The sequence below is a fragment of the Chlorocebus sabaeus genome, chromosome 6 (genome assembly GCF_047675955.1).
Source record: "Chlorocebus sabaeus isolate Y175 chromosome 6, mChlSab1.0.hap1, whole genome shotgun sequence".
NCBI classification, from domain to species: domain Eukaryota; kingdom Metazoa; phylum Chordata; class Mammalia; order Primates; family Cercopithecidae; genus Chlorocebus; species Chlorocebus sabaeus.
In genome coordinates this window covers 13,576,635-13,593,643 of record NC_132909.1, presented here as the reverse complement: position 1 = coordinate 13,593,643, position 17,009 = coordinate 13,576,635, and the positions used below count along the sequence as shown (strand labels likewise).

General features: G+C 39.4%; 1 protein-coding gene and 1 pseudogene across 4 annotated transcripts in view; one reads left to right on the top strand and one right to left on the bottom strand.

Annotated features, from left to right (window-relative positions):
- ZNF235 (zinc finger protein 235) overlaps positions 1–15,440 on the bottom strand; it is a 31,466-nt gene extending 16,026 nt beyond the window's left edge. Inside the window, exons 1-4 of one of the 4 annotated variants that reach the window (XM_037991790.2) lie at positions 15,354–15,440; positions 13,755–13,817; positions 10,312–10,438; positions 9,519–9,614 (exon numbers count right to left, since the gene is read on the bottom strand). In XM_037991790.2, coding sequence (XP_037847718.2) covers positions 9,519–9,614; positions 10,312–10,438; positions 13,755–13,769 — 238 coding nt within the window. In that variant the 5' untranslated portion in view covers positions 13,770–13,817; positions 15,354–15,440. The other 3 variants (XM_007997094.3, XM_037991789.2, XM_007997093.3) reach the window with 3 other exon arrangements.
- Positions 3,993–4,680, top strand: LOC119621752 (NADH dehydrogenase [ubiquinone] 1 alpha subcomplex subunit 3 pseudogene; annotated as a pseudogene).
- Positions 15,441–17,009: the final 1,569 nt, after the last annotated feature.

The following is a 17,009-nucleotide window of genomic DNA, read 5'->3' as shown; positions in this document are numbered from 1 at the left end:
AGCTCTATAAATGAAGGAAAAATAAGCCTTCCCCAAATAAACACTGAGGGAGTTTGTCACCACTAGACCAGCTCTACAGGGAATGCTCAAGTGAGTTCTAACCATGAAAACAAAAGGTTGATACTTGCCATCATAAAAGACACAAAAGTATAAAACTCGCAGGCCTTATAAAATAATTACACAAAGAAAGAAGATAAAGAAATCAAATGGCCACATAACTCATCTTACTGATAAAGACACAGACTGAAGGTAAAGAGGTAGAAAAAGATATTCCATGCAAATGGAAACCAGAAACGAGCAGGAGTAGCTATTTTTAGATCAGATAAAAAAGACTTTCAATCAACAGCAGTAAAAAAAAGACAAAGAAGCTCATTACATAATGATAAAGGGATCAATAAACAAGTAAGATATAACAATCCTAAATACATACACACCCAACATCAGGGCACCCAAATTCATAAAACAAGTATTATTAGACCTAAAAAAATACACTGCAATACAATAACAGTGGGGGACCTCAACACCCCACAGACACCACTAAATAGACGACTGAGACAGAAAATCAACAAAGAAACACTGGACTTAAATTTTAGGTCAAATGGAGCTAATAGATATTTACAGAACATTCTACCCAACAGCAGAATATACACTTTTCTGATTAGTGCATGGAACATTCTTCAAGATAGAATATATGTTAGGTCACAAAACAAGTCTCACTACATTAGTCCCAGCTACCCGGGAGGCTGAGGCAGGAGAATGGCGGGAACCCGGGAGGCGGAGCTTGCAGTGAGCCGAGATTGCGCCACTGCACTCCAGCTTGGGCGACAAAGCGAGACTCCGTCTCAAAAAAAAAAAAAAAAAAAAAAAAAAACCAAAATCATACCAAGTATCTTCTCATACCTCAGAATAAAACTAGAAATCAATTCCAAGAAGAACTCTAGAAACTATACAAATACATGAAAATTAAACATGATCCTAAACAATCTTTGGGTTAATGACAAAATTAAGACAAATTTTTAAATTTCTTGAAATGAATGAAAATGAAAATACAATATACCAAAGCAAAAGCAGTGCTAAGAGGGAGGTTTACAGCGTTAAATGTCTACATTAAAAAAAAAAAAAAGATAAATATTAACAACCTTATGTCTCACCTCCAGGAACTAGAAAAACAAGAACAATCCAAACCTAAAGCTAGCAGAAGAAAGATATAACAAAGACCACAGCAGAATGAAATAAAATAGAGAATCAAGGAACCATACAAAGGATCAACGAAATGAAAAGCTTGTTTTTATCTTTGAAAAGATAAAACTGATAAACTGACAGTAAGACTAGCCAAAAAAAGAGAAGATCCAAATAAACATAATCAGAAATGAATAAGGAGACATTACAACTAATTCTATAGAAATACAAAACATGATCAGAGACTATTACGAACAATACACTTGAAAACTAGAAATTCTAGAGAAAATGAACTAATTCCTGGAAACATACAACCTCCCAAGATTGAACCAGGAAGAAACAGAAATCCTGAACAGACCAGTAATGAGCAGTGAGATTGAATCAGCAATGCAAAACCTCCCAAGAACAAAAAAGCCCAGGACTAGACAAATGTACAGTGGAATTCCACAAAAGGAACAAAGAACTGGTATCAATTCTACTAAAACTCTTCCAAAAAATCTAAGAGGAGAGAATCCTCCCTAACTCATTCTACAAAGCCAGTATCGCTCTGACACCAAAGTCAGACAAAGACACAACAAAAAAAGAAAACTACAGAGCAATATCCCTGATGAACGTAGATGCAAAAATCCTCCAAAAATAAACACAACCCCCCCCAAAACACCCCAAACCAAATATAATAGCACATCAAAAAGATAAGCCACACGATCAAGTGGGTTTTATTCCAAGGATGCAAGAATGGTTCAACATACACAAACCAATAAATGTGATTAAGTCTATAAACAGAATTAAAAACAAAAATCACATGATCATCTCAACAGATATGGAAAACCATTTGACAAAATTCAGCATCCTCTCATGATAAAAACCTTCGACAAACTAGGCACAGAAGAAACATACATCAAAATAATAAAAGTCATATATGACAACCCATAGGTAACATGCTGAATGGGGAAAAGCTAAAAGCATTCCCCCTAAGAACGGGAATAAAACAAGAATTGCCCACTTTCACTACTCCTATTCCACATAGCACTGGAAGTCCTAGGAAAAGTAATCAGGCAAGAGAAAGGCAGAAAACTATCTAAATTGGAAAAAAGAGTAAGTCATTTAGTATCTGTTTTCTGACAATCTGATCGTATACCTACAAATCCCTAAAGACTCCTCCAAGAGAATCCTAGATTTGATAAATGACTTCAGTAAAGTTTCGGGATTAAAAAAATCAATATACAAAAGTCAGTAGCATTTCTATACAACAATAATGATCAGGTTAAAAACCAAATCAAGAACATAATCCAATTTATAATATCTACAAAAAAAATTAAAATACCTAGGAATGTATTTAACCAAGGAGGGGAAAGCGCTAACCAAGGAAAATTATGAAACAATAATGAAAGACGTTGCAGATGACATTAAAAAAATGGAAAAATATCCCGTGCTCAAGGATCAGCAGAATCGATATCGTTAAAACGATCATACTGCCCAAAGCAATCTACAAATTCAGTGCAATGGCTATCTAAATACTAATGTCATTTTTCACAGAATGAGAAAAAACAATTATAAAATTCATATGGAAACATAAAAGAGCCTAAATAGACAAAGCAATCCTAAGCAAATAACAAAGCTGGAGGCATTATATTATTTGACTTCAAATTACACTACACAGCTCTAAGTAACCAAAACAGCACGGTGCTGATATAAAAATAGATACATAGATCAATGGAATAGAAGAGAGAACCCAGAAATAAGTCACATACCTACAGCCAACTGATCTTTGACAAAGTTGACAAAAACATTCACTGGGGAAAGGACATCCTATTGAGTAAATGGTGCTATTTAATCCATCTTGAGTTCATTATCTGAGATCTCCTGAGATCCATGACAGATTTTAGTAATAGCCATTCTGACGGGTATAAGATGATATCTCACTATTGTTTTAATTTGCATTTCTAGAAATCACTGGTGATTTCAACCACAAGAGGCAACCTGAAAAAGCTCCAAGTGATCAAAGTAGAAACAACTTGGTAACAAAATAAACAATGCAATACTGGATTATAACACAAAGTATACAATAAATACATATGAGCCCATACTGCTTACAGAATGGATATTAAGTGACAATAAGGAGTTACTGTTGTAGATAGACACTGATAAATCTATGGGTGATAAGACATTCTCCAGAAAAAAATATGACATTCTCCAGAAAAAAACAGAAGGGAATAGAAAAAACAGGAACACTGGAAAGTCGATAACTGTTAAGACAGTATGGATATACAGTTTGTGGCATTATTTACTTTTCTATGTTTTTTAAGTTTTCAAAATAAAAAGTTTAAAGTCATAGAAAGGAAAACAAATAGGTCATCCAAATTATGTGTATGTTGGGGGAAGGGTGGAGAAGCAGAAATTATCCATTTAAACTATCAAGTCAATTTTCATTAACAGAAAAAGATGTAAAATGAATGTTAAAACTGAACTGAATGGTGGCATTACAAATGGTATCCTACTAAGTCATTTTTATCACATATCTCCCTCAGTTTGGTGGATTATATGATATCTTAACAAAGGACATAAGCAATTTTAGAATTAATCAAAGTTCTATGTTTTATACATTTTTGAAGTATATGGAAATATATACATGTAGACTATGATTATACAGAACACTCTACCCAATAACAACAGAATACACATTTTTCTGAAGTACATGCAGAACATTCTCTAGGATACTCCATATGTTAAACTACAAAAAAGCTTTAATAAATATAAAAAGATTAAAATCACACAAAGTATCTCTGATCAAAATGAAATGAAACTAGCAATGAACAGCAGAACAAAACCTGAAAATTCCATAAATACGTGAAAATTAATATACGAACAACCAACAGATCAAAGAAGAAATCACAGGGGAAATTAGAAAATATCTTGGGATAAATGAAAACAAATCCACTGCAAAAACAGTGCTCAGGGGGAAATTTATAGCTATAAATGCTTACAAAGAAAAGGAAGAAAGGTCTCAAATCAACATCATAACCTTACACCTTAAGGAACTGAAAAAAATAACAAGCCATCGCCATTGCCGAGACCATGATGGCTGCAAGACTTGCTGCCTTCTTCAAGAATGCCTGGGCCAAAGAGTCGGTGCTGGCTGTGTCCTTCACCATTGCAGGCCATGCTATAATTCTGCCCCCACTCAGCCCCTACACCAAGTACGCCATCATGATCAACCAGGCCACACCCTACAATTACCCAATGCCTGTCTGAGATGATGGCAGTGTGCCTTACGTGTCCAGCCAACCCCAGAACTCCCAGGGCCCAAGCCTGGAGTGGCTGAAGAAACTGTGAGCACCTCCACTGACAGGGAGGAGGACCCTCCCCAGTGGCTTCCAGTAAAAATGTGAAAACCAAAAAACAAAACCAAATTAAACCCAATGCTGACAGAAGAAAGGAATCTAATCTTTTTTTTTTTTTTTTTTGAGACAGAGTTCCGCTTTTGTTGCCCAGGCTGGAGTGCAATGGTGTGATCTCAGCTCACCGCAACTTCTGCCTCCCAGGTTCAAACGATTCTCCTGCCTCAGCCTCCCGAGTAGCTGGGATTACAGGCATGTGCCACCATGCCCAGCTAATTTTATATTTTTAGTAGAGGCAGTGTTTCTCCATGTTGGTCAGGCTGGTCTCAAACTCCCAACCTCAGGTGATCTGCCTACCTTGACCTCCCAAAGTGCTAGGATTACAGGCATGAGCCACTACGCCCGGCCAGGAATCAAATCTTATGAAGATAAGAGCAAAAATAAATAAAATTGAGAATAAAGGATAGAGAAAATAAAACAAGAGTTGGCTCCTTGAAAATATCAATAAAATTGACATTTAGCTACATTGACTAAGAAAAAATAGACTCAAATAACTAAAATCAGAAGTGAAAGTTGGTATATTACTACTGACTTCATAGAAACAAAAGGATAAGAGAGTATCATGAACAACTGTATGCCAACAAATTAGAAAACCTAGATGAAATGAACAAATTCTCAGAAACCCACAACCTAACACTGAATCAGGAAGAAACAGAATATATGAATAGACCTATACCTACAAAGGATATTGAATCAGTGATCAACAACCTCCTAGCAAAGTCCTGGACTTTCACTAGTGATTTCTATTAGACATCTGAAGAATTATTAGCACCAATCCATTTTGCTCTTCCAAAAAACTGAAGAGGGGGGAATACTTCCTAGTTCATTCTATGAGACCAGGATTCCCCCAATACCAAATACAAAGATACTATAAGAAAAGGAAACTACAGACCAATGTCCCTTATGAACACTGATATAAATATCCTCAACAAAATCCTAGTAAAGAGAGTTCAGCAGCATATTAAAAGAATTACACCATGACCAAATGAGATTTAGTTCTGGAATGCAAGGATGGTGTAACATATGAAAACCAATCAATGTAATATACCACACCAACAGAATGAAGAAGAAAACACAGGATCATCTCGATGTAGAAAAAGCATTTTACAAAATTAAAAATCTTTTCATGACAAAAATATTTAAACCAAGAATAGAAAAAATCTAACTCAACATAATAAAGGCCATAACATTAAAAACCCACAGCAAACATCATATTCAATGGTGAAAAATGGAAAGCTTTTCTTCTAGTACCAGAACAAGGCAAGGATGCCCACTTTTACCATTTCTATTCAACACAGTAGTACTGAAAGTTCTAGTCAGAGATATTATGCAAGAAAAATAAAGAAAAGGCATCTAAATTGGAAAGGAAAATGTAAAATTATCTTTGTTCACAAAAGATGTATGTAGAAACCCTAAAGATTACAGAAAAAACCTGTTACCAATTAAATATTGTTACCAAAATCACCCAAAGCAATCTATAGATTTAATGCAATCCCTATTAAAATCCCAATTTCTTCTTTGCAGAAATACAAAAACTCATCCTAAAACTCACATGTAATTGCAGGAGACCACAAATAGCCAAAACAATCTTGAAAAGAAGAAAAAATACGGAGGAATCTTTTTTCCTTTCTGATTTCAAAACTTATTACAAAGCTACATTAACCAAAACTGTCATAAAGACATATAGACCAAAGGAACAGACTAGAGAACTCAGAAATAAACTCTTCCATGTAGGGCCAAATCATTTCTGATAATGCTGCCAAGACCATTCAATGAGGAAAGGACAGTCTTTTCAACAAATGGGGCTGGGAAAACTGGATATCCACATGCAAAAGAATGAAGGTCAACCCTTACCTTACACAAAGATCAACTCAAAATGCATCAAAGCCCTAAATGTAAGAGCGAAAACTGGCTGGGTGTGGTGGCTCACGCCTGTAATCCTAGCACTTTGGGAGGCCGAGGCGGGTGGATCATGAGGTCAAGAGTTCAAGACCAGCCTAGTGAAGATGGTGAAACCCCGTCTCTACTAAAAGTAAAAAAACAATTAGGCAGGCGTGGTGGCAGGTGCCTGTAATCTGAGCTACTCGGGAGGCTGAGGCAGGAGAATGGCTTGAACCCAGGAGGAGAAGGTTGCAGTGAGCTGAGATCATGCCACTGCACTCCAGCCTGGGCGACAGAGTAAGACTCTGTCTCAAAAAAAAAAAAAGAAAAAAAATGAAAACCACACAACTTCTAGAAGAAACCATATGGTGAAACCTTCACAATGCTGGATTTTGTAGTCTCTTGGATGTGACAACAAAAGCACAGGCAATAAAAGAAAAAAACAGACAAACTAGACTTCATGAAAACTAAAAACTTTTTTTTTTTTTTTTTTTTTTGAGATGGAGTCTCACTCTGTAGCCCAGGCTGGAGTGCAGTGGCGCGATCTTGGCTCACTGCAACCTCCACCTCCTGGGTTCAAGCAATTCTCCTACCTCAACCTCCCAAGTAGCTGAGATTACAGGTGCCCGCCACCAAGCCTGGCTAATTTTCTTTATTTTTAATAGAGACAGGGTTTCACCATCTCAGGCTGGTCTCCAACTCCTGACCTCGTGATCCACCTGCCTCGGCCTCCCTAAGTGCTAGGATTACAGGTGTGAGCCACCGCGCCCAACATAAACTTTTTATATCAAAAGACACTGTATCCACAGGGTAAAAAGGGCAACAAACAGAAAGGAGGAAAAGATTTTCAACTCATACATCTGATAAGGAACTAACATCCAGAATATATAGAGAACTTCCAAAACTCAGCAACAAAAAAACCTGATTCAAAAATGGACAATGGACTTGAACACATATTTCTCCAAAGAGGATATATTAATACAAATGGCCAATAAGCCTATGACAAGGTGCTCAACATCACTAATCATTGGGGAAATGCAAATCAAAACCGCGATGAGACACCACTTCAAACCCATTCAGACGGATATTATTTAAAAACAAAACAAAACAAAACAAAAGAAAACCCAGAAAATAACAAGTGTTGGTGAGGATGTAGAGAAATTAGAAACCTTGTGCACTGCTAGTGGAAATGTAAAATGGTGCTGCTGTTGTGGAAAACAGTGTTCAAGGGTCAACTGTACTATAATGAAATATTATTCAGCCATAAAAAAGAGGAAAATTCTGACATATGCCACAACATAGATGAACCTCAAAGATATTAGGCTAAGGGAAATAAGCCAGACACAAGAGGGCAAACATATAATTCCACTTGAGTACGTGGAATGGTCAAATTCAGAGTCACAAAGTAGAACAATGGTTCATTGGTGCTGGAGAGAGAGGTGGAATGTGGAGTCATTGTTTAATGGGTACAGAGTTTCGTTATGAATAACGAAAAACTTTTGGAGATGGATCGTGGTAATGGCTACACAACAATGTAAAAGTACTTAATGTCACTATGTACTCAAAAATGGTTAAAAGGTTAAAGTTTTATGTTATATATATTTTACCACAATTAAAAAATAAATATATGTGAATAAGCCTTGGTGGTATAGTGCTTACACACAAATTCAGGCAAATTAAGGACATGGAGAGTGAAGGGAAGATGGAATTTTTTTTTTTTTTTTGAGACAGAGTCTCACTCTATTGCCCAGGCTGGAGTGCAGCAGCGTGATCTTGGCTCACTGCAAGCTCTGCCTCCCGGGTTCATGCCATTCTCCTGCCTCAGCCTCCCAAGTAGCTGGGACTACAGGCACCCGCCACCACACCCAGCTAATTTTTTTTTGCAGTTTTAGTACAGATGGGGTTTCACCGTGTTAGCCAGGATAGTCTCAATCTCCTGACCTCGTGATCTGCCCACCTTGGCCTCCCAAAGTGCTGGGATTACAGGCGTGAGCCACCGCACCCGGCCAGAAGATGTTATTTTAAGAAAGCCTCTCATGAAATGACTTCTGAGCAGAGGTATGAATGAAATAAGGAAGAGGGGCTGGGCGCAGTGGCTCACGTCTATAATCCCAGCATTTTGGAGAGGCTGAAGTGGGCAGATTGCTTGAGTCCAGGAGTTCAAGAGCAGCCTGGACAACATGGGGAAACCCTGTCTGTACAAAAAATACAAAAATTAGCCGGGTGTGGTGGTGTGCACCTGTAGTTCCAGCTATTCAGAAGGTTGAGGTGGGAGGATCGCTTGAGCACAGGAGATGGAGATTGCAGTGAGTGGAGACTGTGTCACTGCACTCCAGCCTGGGCAACAGAGTGAGACCCTATCTCAATCAATCAATCAATCAATCAATCAGAAAGAGGACAGAGGTTTAAGAAAAAACAGCATTCCAGCCAGCGAACAGAAAGTAAAAGGCTGTGATGCAGATGTCATATTTGAGGAACAAGTGAGGGTGGCAGAGACAAAGGGAGGGGGAAAAACAGAATAATAAAGCTAGGTGAGTAGGCAAACATTATACAGTCTTACAAGCTCCTTAAATACACTGATTTCAGTCAGTGAAATGGGAAGCCAGTGGAGGGTCTGAAGCAGAGGAGTGACATGATGTGACAGATGTTTTTATTCTTTTTTTTTTTTTTTCTGAGACAGAGTCTTGCTCTGTCACCAAGGTTGCAGTGCAGTAGTGGATCTCGGCTCACTGCAACCCATACCTCCCAGGTTCAAGCAATACCCCCATCTCAGCCTCCTGAGTAGCTGGGAATACAGGCACATCCATCACATCTAGCTAATTTTTTTATATTTTGTAGAGACAGGGTTTTGCTATGTTACCCAGGCTGGTCTTGAACTCCTGACCTCAAGTGATCCACCTGCCACAGCCTCCCAAAGTGCTGGGATTAGAGGCTTGAGCCATCGCGCCCAGCCATGACAGACGTTTTTTTAAAAAGTCTCTCGGCTGGGTGAGAAGAAATTATCCTGAATAAAGGAAAAATAACAGCTGTTAACTACGATTCCAGCTGCACAGTTCTCACCTGAATGCTTACCTCTTTGGGTCTGAAACTCTTTCATCCAAAGCTTTTCTTCCCTCTCCAACTGGGATATCATATCTGGTTTGAAGGACTGATGTCCTATAAAAAGATAGTATTTAAGTGAAAATGTTAAAGTATTAAAAGCAAAGAGTACTGAAAAATTCTGGTTCCAATTATATGATGTAAGTCTCCCCCCTGCCCCTCCATGCAATGTTTAGGAAACATTTTTTTTTTAAATCACAACACATTATAAGAAATACATTTACTATCATTGGAAATACATTACCCTATGTAAACTATTGAAATAAAATATTAAAGGACCTGTTTCTAATCTGTATCTGTTTTCATCACATCCCTTACTGCAAGCAGCAGCAGTTATTGCCACAATGTGCACCATTCTGGCTAAGGGGCTCTGATATTGTTACTCTATTTTATTACAGAAATGCTGATGCAACTTACTAATTTCCTGACCCACCAATGGATCATGACGGACAAGTTTAAAGAAAGCAGGAGGAGCCAAGCTCAACTGTTCTTTTATAGTTCATTTCTAAAAGAAAATCATTTGTCTTGGAACAAAGGCCAGAAACATCTTGTCTCTATGCTCTAAAGAGACAGAAAAACTCGAGTCACTGAGCAGTCCCAAAGTCTTAACAAGGGGACAGAGGCCAGGGATGCCACTAACATCCCAAAATACACAGGATAGCCTGATACAACACAGAAGAATTATTTGGCCCAAAACATCAATGGCATGGAGGTTGAGAAACCCTGCTGAATTACAGAGGGTGCCTGTCCTTACCCACTGAAACCAGGTTCCTAAAGTTCTCCAGCATCACATCTCGGTACAGCTTCCTCTGGGCAGAGTCCAGCAGCCCCAGCTCCTCCTCAGTGAAGGCCACAGCCACGTCCTTGAATGTCACTGCCTCCTAGAACATCAAGCACACGTAACCTCAATCTCGTACCCAATGGCCACTGGCACCTAAGCAACTCTTTCTGTAGAGTTATTATTCTTTCCTTTCCACAATCACACCAAAAATGCTAGGGAGAAAAAGGAAAATACCTTGTATATGTAACGTGGTGCCCTTTATATAGTTAAATCCCTAGAACTGTCATTGTTAAATCATGGCATACACACATTTTACCATTTGTCTGATAGCACCAAATTTTATAAGAAATTTTGCATTAATTTCTTCCCAACAGTGTTTAATGGTACCTATCTTCTCTCATTGGATAGTACCACTATTTTGTCAATCCAACAGGCCTTCATAAAGCTCTGAGACAAGTATGCAGTTCATTCTCTGGGTTCTCAGGAACATGCTATATTGGTCAATTGCAGCAGCATTTAGGGTCAAGGTTAACAGTGCAGGCTCTTGAGTTTGACTGCCTTAGTTCACATTCCAAGGGTCTATCCACTGCTAGTTTTGTGACATTGCTCAAGTCACCTAACTTCTCAATACCTCAATTTCCACATCTGTGTAAGAAGACCTCTATCATAGGGTCCTTGAAGGGATTAAATGAGTGAATACTATAAGGAACTTACGACACTGTGTGACATACGGTAAGTACTCAATAAATGTTAGACATTACTCTTATTATCATCACCATCATCTCTTTCATCCCATTCATGGCTGCATGATAGCTCACAAACATGATCTACAATATATTTAACCATTCTAAATAATGCACATTCGATTCATTAAATTCAAAAATGACAACGCCACAAAAAACATATTTTTACATAGATCTCGGCCAGCTCATATGGTTATTTCCTTAAGATAAGTTCCGGCTGGGCACGATGGCTCACTTCTGTAATCCCAGCACTTTTGAGAGGTCGAGGTGGGCAGATCACTTGAGGTCAGGAGTTCGAGACCAGCCCAACTAACATGGTGAAACCCTGTCTCTACTAAAAATACAAAAATTAGTTGGGCATAGTGGCGCAAACTGTAATCCCAGCTACTCGGGGGGCTGAGGCAGGAGAATCGCTTGAACCTGGCAGGTGGAGGTTGCAGTGAGCCAAGTTCATGTCACTGCACTCCAGCCTGAATGAGAGAGCAAGATTCTGTCTCCAAAAAAAAAAAAAAAAGATAAGTTCCAAGAAGTGGTAATTACATTGTAAAAAATACATTTATACCTTTGTTTTGCTGGTCTTTGTTTTGCTGGTATAATGTTAATTTTCTCAACTAACTCTTCCTGTAAGAGATTGTAAGTACTCCCGATTCTCTATACTCTGGCCAAAACTGGACCTTATATTATTTTTTTTAAATCTTGAACAATTTGGTGAGTGATATAAACAGCTATTTAATTTTTTTAAAGATGATCTGACATTATTTTTCTTCACATATTGCCTTTGCTTAATCCTATTGGGATTTTTCATGTATCAATAACATTACTATTAAGGATATTAAGTCATTTTCTAGAATATATAAATTCCTACCCCTGCACCTGTTTCCTATTTGTCTCATAAAGTCTGTATATGGCATTTTTCTGTATGGAAATTAACATTTTTTATCTGAAGACACTGCTCATCCCTACATTTGTTTTGGCTGGAGTTCTGATCATCCACATACTAAACAACTCAATGACGCACCTGGCAAAGAGTCATGCACTGAGAAAGGGAATCTGGTGAAGAGCAATGTTATTTTTGGAGCTCTTCATCCACCAGGACATGCCAGGGACACATACACGTGTAGCATAGCCTCAGGTCCCTGAATAGTCTCTTCTGTTTTTTTCTTTTTTGACAGTCTCACTCTATCGCCCAGGCTGGAGTGTAGTGGTGTGATCTTGGCTCACTGCAACCTCCGCCTCCCAGGTTCAACCAATTTTCCTGCCTCATCTACACGAGTAGCTGGGATTACAGGCACGTGCCACCACACCCACCTAATTTTTGTATTTTAAGTAGAGACAGGGTTTCACCACGTTGACCACGCTGATCTCGAACTCCTGACCTCAAGTGATCCACCCACCTCAGCCCCAAAGTGCTGGGATTACAGGTGAGCCACTGTGCCTGGCCTTCACCCAAATGAAATACCTGAAACTTCTGGCTTAGGCACTGAAAGCTTTAACTTCAGCTGGGCATTGAGTGGACTTCACTAAGTCTAAAGGTTCACACCTGTCTATGTTTAAAATACAGGTAAGGCCATCTACACCCTCACAAAGCTGTCCCATGGAGCAAATTTCCTGGCGAATCTCCAAGTGCTATAAAACTTTTAAACTAAGTATGTACATCTTTAAAATATAACAACATGTTAATGAATAAAACAGATACTTAACTATAATACAAGGTTTTACTTAGAATTAAAGAAAGAAATCTAGCTCTTGTTTGAAACTAAAATTACTTTCTCTGAGTTTGGCATCAGTCAGATGCTACTGCACCAAGCTATACTTTATTCTTTCCATAAAATGAGGTGTCGTGTACGAGAAAATGAGTCTAAAACTTTAAAGATTAAAAAAATGGTAGAATTCTCAGCATTCCTATTTGGGAAGAGAAGTTATATGGGGAAAAACTGCTATTGTCAATGTCCTTAAAATGGCAAAATTCATAGATTAAATAAACATGGAGAATGAGGAAAAATAAAATCAGGTAAATGATGGAAAATGACATGATAAAACGTAGGGGATATAAAATTAAATTTAAAAAACTCAAAATTGTACGTAAAGTACGATTATATATATTTGTGAGTGCAAATGAAAAGGAAGGTGGGAAATTATTTGTAAACATATTTGTAATGTGAGAGTTGTTTTCCATTTAAAAAACGTATCTGTTAGGCCAAGGCAGGAGGATCGCTTGAGCCCAGCAGTTCAAGACCAGCCTGGGCAACACAGGAATATCCCCTCTCTATTAAAAATAATTAGCGGGTTGTGGCAGTACGTGCCTGTGGTCCCAGCTACTCAAGAGGCTAAGGTGGGAGGATCTATTGAGCCCAGGAGGCCCAGACTGCAGTAAGCCACTGCACTCCAGCCTAGGAAACAAGGTGAGACTCTGTCTCTAAATATATATTTTTAGAAATTTATATTTACATATATAAATATATTACACAGAAATAGATTTTAAAATATTTAAGATATATATATATATATCTGTTAATGTTTATACTATTATTTGGAAATAAAAGGCAAGAGCCCGGCATATAATAATCTTTCAAGCACCTTTCGTTCCCTTTACTCTTCCAAATGGGAAAAATGTGTCCAATCTTTGTGCAATGAGATGTCATTTTAAGAAACAGAAAGGCAAAATAAACTTACCTGGAACTTGGTCATTTTCCCCCTCTTCCTTCCGGGAAAAGGCAGAGTTCCGGGGGAGTGAACCTGGGGGAGGGAAAGGCATCATGAGATAGGTTAGGGATGCCACTAGTCAACATGGCACTTTATGTGGCACTTTAGAGAAAGGTCTCCCTTTCTCTAGGCAGGCACAGTTACACACAGCTTAGTGAGAACGGGAGCTGGATCCCAGCTACCACTGGGCCCCCTTACCCAGCTGCTTTTGTTCACGAACATTTCATATTAACAGACCTAAATCAAATGCAGCTCCCTGCGTACTCCTTCTGAACCTTAGTCTCCAAGGAAATGAGACAAAGACAGGCAGGGTAATGTAACAGAGACAAAATGCCTGGCTTCAAATGTTGGCATTTCTACTTATTTTCTACTGATCAGTATAAACAGTATAAGCAGTATAAACCTTAAGCGAATTATTAATCTCTCTGTGCCTTAATTCAGTCACCTGTAAATAGGGACAATAATGCCTGTATCCTCTATTTCCTGCAGCTTCTGACAAGCAAGTGCTATTATGCTTCATAAAACTGCCCTTTTGAGTATGCTTTCTAGAAAATGAATCTTTCAAGAAACCCAGAACTCAAAGATAATTGCTCTGTCCTGTGAGTTACCATGACCCTCAGAAAAGTCTGTAACTGTGATTGGTTGTCTAACATAATTAGGTCGTTGGTAATGACAGTTAAACTGCTACGGATTTTTTTTTCCTCCAATAGATGTAATTACTTGCAAATGTTACTCAGCTGGAGGAGCCTCAAGAAAGTCTTTTTCCATATGCATGAAAGCAATGACTACTAAAAACTTAAAACTCTCTAAGAAATGCTGTTACACTTAAGTTAACCACACGGGATTACTGGTTATAACCACATAATACTGAACATTTATTAGCGCCTCAGGACACCTCTGGCACTCTGCAAATCTGTAATGACGATCGCTTCTCTGAGATCAAACACAGAGGACATTCCCCAGGCTCCGGCTGGAACTAATCTCCTGTCAAGAGGCTAGAAAAGTACAAGAATCCAGGAACGGCCCCACATCAGGCAAGGATTAGAGAAGGGACAGCGGCTCCGTAGCTGGATCTCCGACCCCATCCCAGGTTCAGAGGAGTTTCCAAACAACAGGCGTATTTTTCAGTATAACAGAATTAACGGCGGCATCCAACATTTTCCTATGCACTGGTTTTAAGCTTATTTCTATAAAATCTCATTTAATTCTCACAAGAACATCACTGGGAACCCACTAACCCTTTACAGGCACGAGGAAACTGAGACAAGGAGAGATTAAGTAACTTGCCCAATATTTTGCCGCGAGGAGCAGGCAGGACCGGCTGGTATGTGCGTGAGGCTGGCTAGGGCAGCAGAGAGGGCGGGAGACCCTCAACCTCGAAGCACGACGCGAGCCCGCCCCCAACGCAAGAGGTTCCGCCGAGGGGACGCAAACTCCCGCAGTCTCCCAACCCTGCCCTCGAGCGCTGGCCACAGCTTCTCTTCCCCAAGCCAAGGACCGGTTCATCGCTGGCCCCACGCCCAGGCCAAGAGGGCTCGGAGAAGTCTTGGAGACCCGGAGCTGACTCACCTCCCTGGGAGCTATCTCAGGTCCGACCTCGCCTTCCTGGAGCGGAAGTGCCTGCGAGTGCCCACGGTTCGTGGACTCCACTTCCCAGAATTCCTAAGCGGAAGCGTCTCAGAGTTCTCTTACTCCTGGACTACAGTTCCCAGAATGCTCCAAGGGTCGCGCTTCCCACCAGCTGGGTTTTGTTTTGACTCAAGCCGGTTGGGTTTGAGACACTTCTCTGGCGCTACTACTGTCAGATTCTTTTTAGTTTTATTCATTTTAAAAATTCATGAGAAAATAATTGTAAAATTTTTAAAGTGATGGCATATAAAAGTGAAAAGTTCAGCTTGTATTATGAAAATAAGCTAGAAACCAAAATGTTTAGCAGAAACAAAGGGTAGGCTAAAAATGGGAAGCCTAAAAGTGACTTAGGCTGAGCTCCGATGGACGTCGAACATTAAGGAATACCAGATCTCAAACTTGTGTCAAATGCCGGCTCCCCGAATATCATCAACTCAACCTGTTGATAAGACAAACAACGGAATTTGTTGCTGATTGCAGCAATGGAGGACAACACTTCGACGGAGCGTTGGCACCTTCACAGAGCAAAGTGTCAAGGCAAGGTTGGAACTGATTGAGAACTGGATGTTTAAGGCGGGTCTTTCATTGCAAGGGATTTTATTAGTCTCGCATAATGATCATGATACTACAGTCCGGGATTGGTGGATATAGCAAGGATTTTTGAAGCAAAAAATCTTAAGGTGCAAATCTATTGGTACTTTCTTTGGAAGAGATTGAAAATTTGATGGGTCTCTGCGGAAGCATAATGAACAATTAAACAGTTTGCTTGGGCAGGAATCTCCTCGAATAAAGGCCTGCTGATGAAGACAGCTGAACAATCATGTTAGTGCCGAAAGTAAATTGTGATGAAACGGGAAAAGTTCGCTTGTCCCCCTCCCAGGGCATGTAATGGGGGTGTGGCTCGTTTCTTCGTGCCCAGCTGCTCAAACCTCTAGGGGGAGCCTGCACACGGCAGGTTGCAGAGCTCCAACCCAACGACAGTGTCTAGGGGTGAATGTTTACAGCTCCTGAAGCCCCAGTGGGCGTGTTTCACGGGGTACTTTTTTAGTTTAGCCATCCATAGGAGGCTTGTGTTAGCTCAATTAGACCCCTGCCTTATCGCAAGCACAAGAGGGGTCTTGTATCCCAGAGTTTCTTGCCTTGGTGTACCAGAAGGATCGTATCACACATGGGCTTGGAGAAAGAGTGCAAGGTTTTACTTGCACATAAGTTTACTTATGAATGATCTATGGGGAAAGCTCTTCCCAAATACCTGAGGCTTTTCACCTTTCATGGGGATCGGGCTAATGCACAGCTGTTCATTTGGAAGAGGGTATTACAATTAATGAACTCCAGGGCTTAATCTCCACATTTGCCTAAGTTTGGAGGATCCTGAGATTTTTATTTTCCTTTACATACCCAATCTGCTTAAAAAATTTCCTGATTACCTAAAAGTATCTTATGACTGGTTTGTCAAATCAATATCCAGTCCATTCATTTTATTTATCTACTTAGGTGTATTTATTATTGAACACTACTGCATCATCCCTTTTTTCAGACCCTGGCCTGTTGAAGGAATTAGGTCAGTTGTTATGATGTTACACATTCTGGATTTCT